At 34.4% G+C, this 12,444-nt stretch overlaps 1 protein-coding gene across 8 annotated transcripts in view; it reads left to right on the top strand.

Moving 5' to 3' along the window:
• AK9 (adenylate kinase 9) overlaps positions 1–12,444 on the top strand; it is a 72,543-nt gene that overhangs the window by 51,790 nt on the left and 8,309 nt on the right. For all 8 annotated transcript variants that reach the window (XR_005256191.1, XM_038130764.1, XM_038130763.1 and 5 more), the window contains 8 exons: positions 1,010–1,128; positions 2,424–2,643; positions 3,840–3,902; positions 4,697–4,897; positions 5,791–6,009; positions 8,661–8,874; positions 9,676–9,877; positions 11,079–11,225. Coding sequence is in view for 7 of the 8 variants with exons in the window: in XM_038130764.1 (XP_037986692.1) it covers positions 1,010–1,128; positions 2,424–2,643; positions 3,840–3,902; positions 4,697–4,897; positions 5,791–6,009; positions 8,661–8,874; positions 9,676–9,877; positions 11,079–11,225 (1,385 nt within the window). In the remaining variant the exon portion in view is untranslated. The remainder of the gene's footprint in view (positions 1–1,009; positions 1,129–2,423; positions 2,644–3,839; positions 3,903–4,696; positions 4,898–5,790; positions 6,010–8,660; positions 8,875–9,675; positions 9,878–11,078; positions 11,226–12,444) is intronic.

Raw genomic sequence — 12,444 nt, 5'->3', positions numbered from 1 at the left:
TTCACGCGTTTCTTTCAAGATGCCTCTGTCTTGCAAATCTGGCTACCACTTTGTCTACTTAGGCATCTTCTGTCATACAAACATCTTTTAATATATGTACTGTGTCAGGCACTAGAGAAAATATTATTCATACACACTACATTAGAGCTGGGACTTTCAGCATATTCTCAAGTTCTTTTGGCTACCTTATAATAGATGTCAGACATAGGAATTCTTATTCAGCTATGGCCTTTTGATATCAGACACATTTTGATTTTTGATATATGAGTTGTGTAAACTAATCCAGAATCATCGACATATACCATCTTTTCAAAATTTTTTACCACAATCTGTGTCAGGAAGCATTCTATGAGAAATACATTCTCAACCATATCAATCTCACAGAGTTATATATTCTGGGAAAAAAACCTAATAGTTTTCCACAATAATTTAGTAGTTTTATTTGGTATTTGAATACTCTGCATTTGAGTAGTCATTAATACTACTACTGTTGTGTAGAACAATGCTATCTGTCTGGTATCTGTTCTTCTGCCTATACTCATTAACCTTACGTATCCTTCCTCAACACTTTTTTCAATCCATCCAAATACAACAGTTGCTTTCAAAAAGTAAAAAATCATTCTGATGTAGTGCAGGTAGTCTTCCAGCATGGGAACATGTATAGCCAAGTGGAAAAGTGCTTGTAGGCAATTAGGAGAAACTATGCTCATTTCAGTTTCTGTTCCTCTGAATTGAGCACGTGTATAATTAAATAATTAACAGTTGTGCTTGATTTTAGGTTTCATTAAAACTCATACAGCAGCAATTACCCTAATTTTAGGGGATTGCCTGAAATATATAAGGTAGTATGATTCAGTGTGGCAAATTAGTTTGTTTCTGGTGGATTAAGTAAAATAAAGACAGTACCCTACTTAGCAAAAAAACAATAAATGTGTCCAGTAGATACTTTTTTGGTTGATTTTGGGGTTTGGGTTTTTTTTCATTTTTGATGGACTTTCTTTACATAAAGGAAGTGGAATTAACTGATGAGGAAAAGGCAATCAAAGCAAATCTAATGGATAATAGAGAACTGCCTCCAGAAGTCCTTGATAAGATTGTTCCTGACTGGTGGAAGAAAGAGCCATTTCGGTAACTGTTATTAGATTCTCTCTTTCTTTAATTAATTTTAGGAACTATATCATCCATTGTGTTCACAATTGTAAATAACTATCACAGAGATTATTTCAATGCTTTTGTAGATTTTATGAGTAATGATCTACCTGTCAGTCTTGGTTTTGTTGTACTATTTTAATTGATATTTTGACAGTAATATCATGTTTCATATGCTGCACACAGGATTGGACAAAGTACTTGGCACAACGGATTGGATTAAATCTCCTAAATAGCTGGGTGGTTTTCATGGTCTTACAGGATAGATACGAAAACAAACCTTTTATATTTTTATATAATTTTTGTCCTGACTAAAAATAGGGGACAATGGTTCTCTACACAGTCTAAAAACAGGGAGATCAGTTCCAGGAAAAAAAGAATACACCAAGACAGAAAATTACCCAGCATTATGCATAATGTTGTAATATTATATTGTATTAAATTATATTGTATTGTACCCAGCACTATGCATAATGTTGTAATATTATATTGTATTAAATTATATTGTATTGTATTATATCACATCAAAATACATTACACTACTAAACTATACTATGTTGTACTCTTCTTCCCCACAGCATCCAGGGCTACCTGTTCTTCCCTCCACTTCCACTTCTAGCTTCTTTGGTTTTCTGCAATTTTACAATGTATTCTATTAAAGTCTAAAGTAATAGATATGAATATTAGCTTCTTATCAACACAACATTCATCCTTACCTAACTACTCGTCTAATTCAAAGTTGTAAGAGCTCCAATAAGCCATAGAGCTTTCCAGGTATACCTGACTTGTTTTTAACATATGCAGGAAGAGAAATATAAGTCATGCTGAATGGCAGCTGAATGGCAAATTTCTCATCCTATACTACAGAAGAAACATAAATTTTCAGGCATAAGCTTTCTCTGAGAGTTGTTACCAGAAAAGTGTTTGGACCTTCTATTTTTTGAGACCAGTGCCTGAGTATTGTTTTTAGAGTCACACAAGTAACTCTGAGGACACAATTAGTTTGGGGTTTTTAAGTTATTTTAAAATATTTAAGCGTTGTACATTAAAACCTCAGAAGAAATTAATTTGTAAGTACACTAATTAATATATACAGCAAAATATCAGTTTTACATTGTCAAAATATACTAGCTGAAAGTACTTTCAAAATTTTGCTCCTAATATATGCATTTAATATGGGACAGTTTGTGGGTTTTTTCCCAAATAATTACATGTTCATTGTGTTGCACTTCAAACTACAGTGTGTAATAATTAATATCTTATTTTCCAATTAGGTCCACAGGTTTTATACTGGATGGCTTCCCTCGTACTTCAGATGAAGCCAGCTATTTGTCAGAACGAGGACTCTGTCCTGATGTTGCAGTTTATATTCAAGTAGAAGAAGGTGACATTCTTAACCGTCTTTTTCCTCCACGTCTGAAAAAATGGAAAGAGAAACAGCTTAAAAAAAAGGAATATAAAAAGAAACTGAAGGAACTAAAAGCAAAAAAAAGGGTAAGTTTTCAGCCCTATGTTATTTTTTTGTTGTTGTTTTTACAGGAGAGGTCTAAACACAGATTCTGAAACTCCCAAAGCTGTGAAGAGCACACAGAGCAACAGGTATTGGAGCCAGGAGAAGCAGTGCTACACACTCACAGCATTCCTAGGCTTACTGTAGGAACCAAAAATAACTTAGGGCTACTTTCCTCTTCTATGCAATTAATGCATGCAGAGTTTGGGTATCTCAAAGCCCAAAAAAGTAGGTGTGCTGCCAGATAAATGGCAGTCCTGGAAAGTCCAGAAAAAAAAGGCAAGTCGATGGAGGGAGTGAATATGGCAATAAAAAATCGAACAGACAGTTCATGCACTGTAGTATTGCTGCATCCCAGATTCCCTGAGCATGTGCTGTTGGGTTATCAGCATCTCCCATAGGCTGACTTCACTACCATATGGGGAGTGTGTCTGTGTTCCTAACTCTGATGTTCTGCACAGGAATGCAGTAAACTCTAAGCAACATTCTCAGTGCTGTTGCAGCTGTTCTGTGTCCCATTCTAATGAAGCTGTGCCTACTGTTGAACAGGTTACAAATGGGTTGAGGTAACCTGAAGCCTCTGTACAGACATTTACAATTGGCACATGTAATATTTTCAAGGTTCCTCACTTTGTGTAAAAGTGAGAGAGTATTTCACATATAATATTGGAAAAGGTCTGAGCATAATTACTACAGAGCAGCTGACACACAGGAAGTTAGGACAACAATTTGTGACAAGACTTATACAATACCATTAATATCTCTATAAACAGTCAAAGGGGAACACCACACATTTACCACCATACTCAGTCACACCTATGCCAAATGAAAATCACCTGTAGAAACCACCTATAATTTAGAAACTCTGTAGTTTACCAATAAACCTATTACTATATTTTGCGTGTGATAAGAATCACAGTCTTTTTTTCCCTCTGATATCAATCTCAGAAATTGCCAAATTAGTTTTTCTAGAAAATGCTTACATGTTTGCCTAGTAGAGAGTAATATCTGGCCTGCAACATTTCAAACTCTAGGTAGTATTTTTTAACATTAGAACCAACTGGAACAGAATTTCAGTTGGAAAGAAAAGTGTTAATTATAGGTTCCATTACCAATTTTCAGAGGGGAGGTTTTATTAGGAAGTATCATCAGTCTTTTTACATCTATTTTTCACTAACAGAATGAGAAGATTGCCAGAAGAAGGGAAGAACTTTTAGCAGAGCAACAGAAAAAGAAGCAGGAGGTAAGAAAACCTAATAAGACAGTTTTTAAATAGAAGCATTTGCATTCATACCATAGAATTTTCTAGAGCTTTTAGTCACAGACTTCAGGACAATGTAGAAAAGTAAAATTATGATAGACTGCCAGAAACTTCAACTTTCAAAAATAATTTTATATTATGTTTGAATTGCTTTAGAAACTGTGGATTCATGAAAACTAAAGACTATTTTAAAATAATTCTCCATTTATGCTTCAGTTCAGGAAAATACTTATGAATGTGTTTAAAGTATCTCATTTGTAAGCATAAGAGTAGCCCCACTAATTGAAATTAGGCATGTGCCTTTAAGTACCCTGTCAAATCCATGGTTAATCCAGACTAGGACTTTACCAGGATTTCTGCCCAAAGTCAATTACATAATATATTTATAAATGCATTCATGTACTACTTGACTGATCATGATATTCTGTCAGCTACACTTCCATCAAACATGCTTGTTTATAACAAAGTCCTGTCAAACTACAATACCATGTATGAAAAAACACTCATCAAAACTGCAGTGTAGCTCTTCAGGTTTTTAAAGTACTCTTGGAACTGGTATGATGCTTCACTGTATGCACTATACAATACTGATATATTTTCTTCTGAAATAAGATTCTAGAATTTACTAGATTTTTGCATGTTATAAAGGATATCCCAAAATGAGGTTTTGTTGAATCAATGGCTTTTTTAAATTTAAAAATAGACCAGAATACCATATGTTTCTTCAAAATATCTGTATCATAGACATGAAACAACAAAATATTTTCTCTTTATAGGCTTTAACAGACCAGGATAATGATAAAGCTACTGCAGAGGAGGAGGATGAAGATATTGAAGCTATACTTGCAGAAGAGTTTTTAGAAGAAGAAGAGGAAGAACCAGAAGAAGAAGAAAATGAAGAAGATGCTGTTGAGCGCATGCAAAATGAAATTTCAGAGAAATTTGAATCAGAAGTAGAAAGATTACAAAGTGTGCAGGTACTGATACCACTGCTTATTTTGTTAAATTATATGATCACATGAAGCAGAATTTCTGTATTTATTTTTCACATTTTAAAATTATAGTGCCTAAATAACTGTGCTGCTGTACTCATGATCTAAGTATGTGAACAAGATGAAAACTGTACTGAGAAGGTATAAACTTTAAAGAATATATAATTTATATGACTAATATAGTAGAGAAAAAAAAGGAAGCTTTTGGGTAGACCTATTCAGTCTTGGTGTCATTTCATTTTTGATAGGTCAGTTGACACAGGCAACCAACCTAGAGAGTTGTGAATGTATGAACAGTATTTCAAAATAATTTTTGAGGCAAAATTCTTACTAGACATCTCTATTTTTTAATGCAGATCCTAGTTGTTGGTGATGAAACCAAATGTAACAAAAAAAATCCAAATCTAATCTCAGTTAAGATGCCAGGTATTTGGCACCATTCCCACACCTAGTGACATAATTTTCTTGAAATCAGTGCAATTGCCTGTGGCAAGCTAACCTTATCTAACACCAGATATCTGCAACACTAATGCCACAGCTAAGGCAGTGGGGAGATCGGTAACATTTGTTTAATATCTATGAAGTATTTCACTTCAGAAAGAAACTAATCATGATTTAGAAGAAGCTCTATCCACTGACCAGAGAAAAGGTTTTCAAAACCAGATAATAATACAATATTGCAGCAGTGTGAAACCTAATATGGAAGTTTAAACTTCAGTGAGCAGGAAGACCAATTCCCACCAAACTTTGCTGATTTATGTTGACTGAGAACATGCTTAGGAAATCCTTGATAGTTCACAGAAAATCTTGCCATCAGTCTTTATTAAAAATCTGATAGCATTTATGATTCTAATTTTTCATTATGTTTTCTTAACCAGGAAGAACTTGAAAAGTTACAAATACCACCAGTTGAGATCAGTGGAGGACGGAAGCCTCGTGTTGTGTGCTACCAAATATACAGAAAGCTGAAATCCCTAGTGGAAAACCGCAGGAGCATTTTTGAGAAATGTTACCCAATAAGTTTGCCACTTGCACAGAAGATGCTAATTTCCTCATATAAATTACAAAGTTCTTTTGGTCAGTGGGATCCAGTCAAGGTAATGTTCTGAAATGGCTGAAGAATGTTTTCAAGAGTTGACACTCTTTAAAAATGTATTTCACATTAACAAGATGTTATCAGACAGTAGCAACTAATACCAGAAATATTTAATGAAAATTACATTACTGAATCAAAATTACATGACTGAATAGACACAAAATACAACAAGCATTAATAATAGGTGTTGGTCTTTTCAGTGTTGCAGCTAATTTAAGGCTGAGAAGTATTTAGTAAAATTTGTTACATACACTGTCATTGGTGACATGATTAAAGGTGGCGTTGAATCAGAAAGAAATGCCTAACTTAATGATACAAAAAACACGGGACAACATAGAAGGTCTTAAAACCTTCCAATAAATGGAAAGGATTTGGCATATAAATTTGTAAGAAGCCACACACACAACTGACCACCAACCTAGTAGTGGCAAAAAATGTTAGATGTACTTAATTCATTAGCAATAATTCTTTCTTGTCAAAATTTAAAATTTTTGAAGAGCAACAGATCTATATCCATAGTATTTTACTAAAGATCTGGAAAGTTGAGGTCAGAAAGTACTCATCACTGTTCCCAAGGTAGGAAATTAAATGTTCTGGGGTAATTCTTTTGGTTTAATGCTAGAAATAAAAGCTGATTGGATTGTGAGTAAATAAAAATTAAAAAGGAAGATTAGTTGAAAAAAAAGTCCAGTGAACAACATAGAGAAAGTACAAAGGCCCTGAAGGAAATGTACTTTGGCCTTCATTTTACTATGCCAATTAATCAAACCATTTTATTCCCTTTTGTATAGCATCATGTTGGGTTTTCACCTGTTCCAGATCACATTTATCTCTCTTTAACCTTAGGATCAGAATCTTCATTCTTTTTCATGGCTGCATCAATTGGCATCTAAAAAATCTAGGTACATACAAATAGAAGTAGATATGTCTACATTTACCTCACTACTGAACCACAGTTTATGTCTTTAATTATTCCCTACACCCTAGTCCTTGCACTTCATTCTGTCAGATTTCACTACATTTTTGTTTCCATTTCTCTGTTTCATTCCTTTGTTCTATACAGTGTTTTTTACCAACCAAAAAGTACAATTCAGTTAGAAGAAAGAAGTCATAGGAAGTTGTTGCTTAAAATAAGAGTGGTGTGCTGACAGTGAAATTGTACATGCTGATAAAGATGAAAGGGAAATAGGATCATTTTGAGGGCATTTTAGGATAGTAAGAGAAATCATAAAATTTATTACAGACTGGAAGTTTTGGAGTAAAAAGGCAGATTGAGTATATTCCAGTTACTTTGAGATTAAATTTGAGGGGGAGGGGAAGTAGTTATGCAACTGATTAGATAAGCAGACAATAAACATTATGAACCGAGTGAGGAATGGAAGCACATATGCAGTAGGACAGACTCATGAAATCCCATAAATTGAGAGCAAGCACCCTGAAATGACTTGATCCAGGAATAGGAACCTAAGGGTATGAGTCTGGCAGGACAATGCTACACAGTAGAACAGCCCCAGCTCTAGCAGTAATAACCAGACCAATCTTACTGACTCCTTCAAAGAATAGTTATAGATTTGTGATGCATGATTTTCCTTGACAAGAAGCTGAGTTGGCTCTTCCTCATTATTTGATATGTATGCATGTAACTTCTGGGTTTTATTTCCTTAGTGTATTTCAGTTTGCTCAATACACAGTCATATTTACTGGACTATTTTTGCCAGCTTCCACGCTGGACAAAAAAATCTCTTTTAAAAATGGTAATTTTTTCCACCTTCCTTCTTTTGTTGAAGGAAGGTCAATGTTACACATTACTCAGAATTACACTTCTGAGTCCCTTTATAATAGTAAGGTGAATGCCATCTGGTCTGGGCAACTTTTCCTACATACTGCTTTTCTACATTTTGTTTTAAAGCATCTTTTATTGACATTTTAAGGCAGTTCTTCTAAGAAGGGCTGCAACAGGGACATGAGTAAGTTTTTCCATAGAGAAGAGTAGTGCAAGAAATTAATCTGGTATTACTTCAATGACTATTTCTGCCAATTGCATCTCTTACATGTCAATGATCCATCAACACTGCAGACCTTTTTAGTGGGCTGTCTGATGTATTTGAAAATATTTCATCAGCAGTGCATGTATTTTTCCCAGAACTTTTTAAGCTTATCTGATGGTTTGTCACTTGAGCATAAAATAAATATTGATATCTTTTTACATTTTCTTCATTTGTATATGACTTCTGGTGAATACAATATTCTCAGTGTATTTTCTATTGGCAGGCAGGCAGGTGAGTTTAATTCACTGAGGAATAAAATTATTCTCTTTGTTCTTTGAAAATCAAAAAAATTATTATGTTAATCTTCTCGGACTACACTATCTTGACAGACATAAAGTGTTACAGTACCACCTACTGGAAATAGCAAGTATTCTTTCTGTCTTCAATGTTTCCTTCATCTTTTTGAACAAGAAGTGTAGGTATAGAAGTTCCTCAGATTTGAGCAAAATATTATGTCCACATGGGTGAATTTTAGAATGCTTTGATGGTTTGTCTCCTATGGTTGGTACTCATCTATCTGCCTATTAAGCCACTTCTCTGGGATGGAGGAAGAAAAGGCTTTGTCAAACCTAATTAACTGATTCTCATTTTGTATATTACACAGTTAAGCCAAGGAGATGTGATCAAGCCACAGCAAAGGGAGGAAAGTGCAGTCTTTCCAGTAATCCATCAACAATATATTTATTTCTTTTCAAGTAAAGAAAATAAAGAAATGTTTATGACAAATCCAATCAAATATATTTGTCAGCCAAAACCTAAGCAATCTGTGCCAGTAAAGATTGCAATTGTGGGACTTCCAAAATCTGGAAAGACTACAGGTATGAGCAGTTATCTTTTTAAAAAACCCAGTTTTTAATAACTGAAGGTGTATCTGTCCTTCCTGTTATTAAAAAATCATAAATCATTAATATTGTTGGTCTTCTTGCTTTTCTTGCTGGGCACAGATTCTTTTAGTTACATTCTCTAGTGTCTCATTTGACAGTCTGATAGTTATGCACTGTCCATCTGAATTTTATCCCAGATCCTTAAGATGTAAGTGACCTGGACTTTGCATTTAGAAAAACTGGACTTACACTATTTATATCCCTTGTATTATTTATTATTATTTTCTAATTTTTCTTACTTTTTTGAGTCAATATAAGCTAATGCAAAATGGAGAAATAATCCTAGGATCAAGGATGAGGACCCCAAACTCCCCACTCGCCAGTCTGTTTCCAAATTTCTAGATTAAAAAGCCCACAACATTTCCATCCCTCTCCCCTCCCTTTCCTTCTACGTGACTCTGTTAATCCACACGTTTCTGCCTTTTACTGGAGGAGGAAAAAATTAATTTTAAACCAGAGTTATTGATTAGAATAGGATGTTAGGAGGAAAAGAGACAGGTTCAAATGATCGCATATTTAGGATGAAATTTTGGCATATTTCCCATTCCCTGGATAAATGATGTAACTGATGGGCTGTTCTGTAAGAGGAACAGCAATGGAGGCATATTTTCTAACACACTCTAATAATATTGACTATGTCTGCTGAGGTTTGTGCTAAATTGAATAGTGTTAGCATGCCTGATTGCGATGTTACTTATCTTCAAAGTTGTGACTTGAAATCAAAATATTTTGCAGTTGCCCAGAGGCTTGCGAGTGTTTATGGGTTCCTGCGCCTGTCCCTAGGAGATGCCATCCGGTTTGTGATAAACAGCCAGCCACAGAGCGAGTTGACACTTAAGATACAGTCACACCTTCTCCAAGGACTCACCGTGCCTGATGAATTGGCCATCCAGGCTCTAGATGTGGCTCTGCTAAACCACATGGATAATCCCACTGGGTAAGAGTTTTCTTGGGGTTTTGGGGGTTTCTCCAAGACATGTCAGTCTCTTCATAGTCATGGATTCCCATGTTACCGCTGTAGAACAAATTCACTAATACACATCAGTGGTTTCTGCATTAAAAAAATAATCTGTACAAAAGGAGATTTTTTTGCAATTGCTCTGGGAAATGAGACTGAAGCATAATTTTGAAGCATAATTTTCTGCAATTTTCAAGTAACTATATTCCAGTACTTCGAAGTAATATACTTTATGATAGTTACTTTTTTTTCAGTCAATAAGCCAGTATCTTCTACTATCCTTTGAGAACTACCATTTGGTCTCTCTTATACCAGCTCCAGAACCAACTTGGACACACCTGATTTCTCTTTGATCATGCAGGCTGTTTCAGTACTCAAGGGTTTTTTTTTTTCTGGTTTTCTTACCAACTGAAGTTATTAAGGAGGAGCTGAAACCAGTGAGTCTTTTCACCTCCTTCATATGTAATCCTAGGCTCTTTCTGCCCCACTGAAGCACCTTTGAAACTGGGCAGACTTAAAAAGCTTTATCATTAGTACTTCGTGAAATTCAACTTCTCTCCTCAAAAAGGAGAACTGTTACAGAGAAAGGCAATTCTGCAATAATCTCTGAAAATTATTTGTGCTTGAGATCAGAATTCTTTTAGCTTCTCTTTGATGTTAAATCCTGGAATATTGTTTCAGTATATTTTGTACCAGTATTTCCTAATATGTGAAAAGTATTTCTTCTCCAATATGATTATAAAAACTCTTCAAATACTCTAATAAATACTGTAATAAATAATTTTACTTACCACTTTAAAAACTGCTCCTCCCAATCCACACGGAGACGTCTCATAGTTAAAATGATGTTTCTGAATGATTGATGTGTCAGAATATTAAATATTAAAGTATGCCATTTTTATAAGTCCCAGCCATCCACTTATCTTTTGCCCTTTGTACATTTTCTTTTCTCATTACTATTTCTTCTTCTGCCTATTTGATTTTTTAAATTTGGTCATAAATTCTTAGGAGTGAAGAATGTGCCTGTCAAGTGAGAGCAGTGATAACTTCATGGCATGGGTATAGAATTTTGTCTCCATGGAAGATGTACTAGAAATATACATAGACTTACTGGTTGATTGGAAACTCACTTCTTAGTGAGTTTCTTTTAAACCATTTCTCTGTTTCTGTTTGTGTGCAGAGTTGTAATGGATGGATATCCTCTAACAAGAACACACGTAAATCTCTTGGAATCAACTAGGATAATTCCAGTGAAAATCTTTGAATTAGATATGGATACAAAGGAAGTGTTCAGAAGAGCACTGCTGGATAAGGAAAGAACAAGCCGGTAGCGATACTCCCTGACAGAATTTTTTTTTATTTTCTACACAATATTGTAGTATCTCTATTTATGTGCCTCAGTGCTATACCCAGAGGTTGCATCTAACCTGGAGCATAATTCCAGCTGTCTCTGAACTCCACACATGAAAAACATGGGAACCAGTCCCTCTCCTTTCTAATGCTTTGATTTCCATAGACCAGAAATAGTAAGGATGTAAGGTGTTTGGAGCATGCTCTGGCCAGATCCTTCAATTGCATGACTGAGATTACAAATGTGCAACGCTGTGCACCCACTGCTTAGTTTAAGTGGTTTAATGCAACTGTACGTCAGAAATGTTACCACTTCTCTCTGCTGCTGAAATTTATTTTTCATCAATTATCATTATAAAATATATTGATACTTCATCTAATAATCTCTCTTTTAAAAACTTAATCAGAGTTCTTTTAAAAATATGAAAATAATGCATATTTGGCAGTGTACAGAATTCAGGACTTCTAAGCCTTTCAATTCAGTTCATTCCCCTCTTTGTTCTTCTGAGAAGATAAATATTCTGTTTAAAGAGCCATTGGTTGTTTTTGAGGAAGAACAGTAAGTAGTTTATAAGCAGACAGAGAATGAAAAAGAACAGAACATTCACCTTAAAATTAAATTGTGTAAGAACCTGTTTCTCATTAGAGGAAGTGTTTCTAAGAAGTTCCAGATAGCTTGGAGCATTATTGCATGCCTCTTTCATTTTGTCCTTTTCTTTTTGTCTCTTTCTTTTTATCAAGTAATCAGTACAATGTTAATTCATTTACTAGAAGACTAAAGACAATTTGCATTGCAAAAAAAATTAAATCAATGATGTGTTTTTGAAAGTATTTTCTTTAAACTTAATTTTAAATGCCAAACTAATTATATTTCATAGGCTTAAGTACAAATCAAGTGTGCAATATCAGGGTACAATTTAATGGTGTATTTGTAGTGTATGTCAGGTAATATGTGTTGATACATTCCGAATCCTTTGCAAAATAATTATTGAGTTGTATTTGGGACATCAATAGAAAAAGTTTTGTTCTTTGTTTTTGAACAGGACTGTCTGATCATAAGTACACTGCTTTTCACATGTAGCTGGTAGTATTCTGAATAAGAATTTGTATTTCTCAAATATGTTCTACAGTGTCAAATAAGCAAAAATTTATAAAAAGTACTTACAGTTTACAGAATTTACACCTGAAAGTCAATG

The sequence above is a fragment of the Motacilla alba genome, chromosome 3 (assembly GCF_015832195.1).
Source record: "Motacilla alba alba isolate MOTALB_02 chromosome 3, Motacilla_alba_V1.0_pri, whole genome shotgun sequence".
NCBI lineage: Eukaryota > Metazoa > Chordata > Aves > Passeriformes > Motacillidae > Motacilla > Motacilla alba.
Note: the sequence above shows the minus strand (reverse complement) of the source record. Positions and strands in the feature narration are given on the sequence as shown.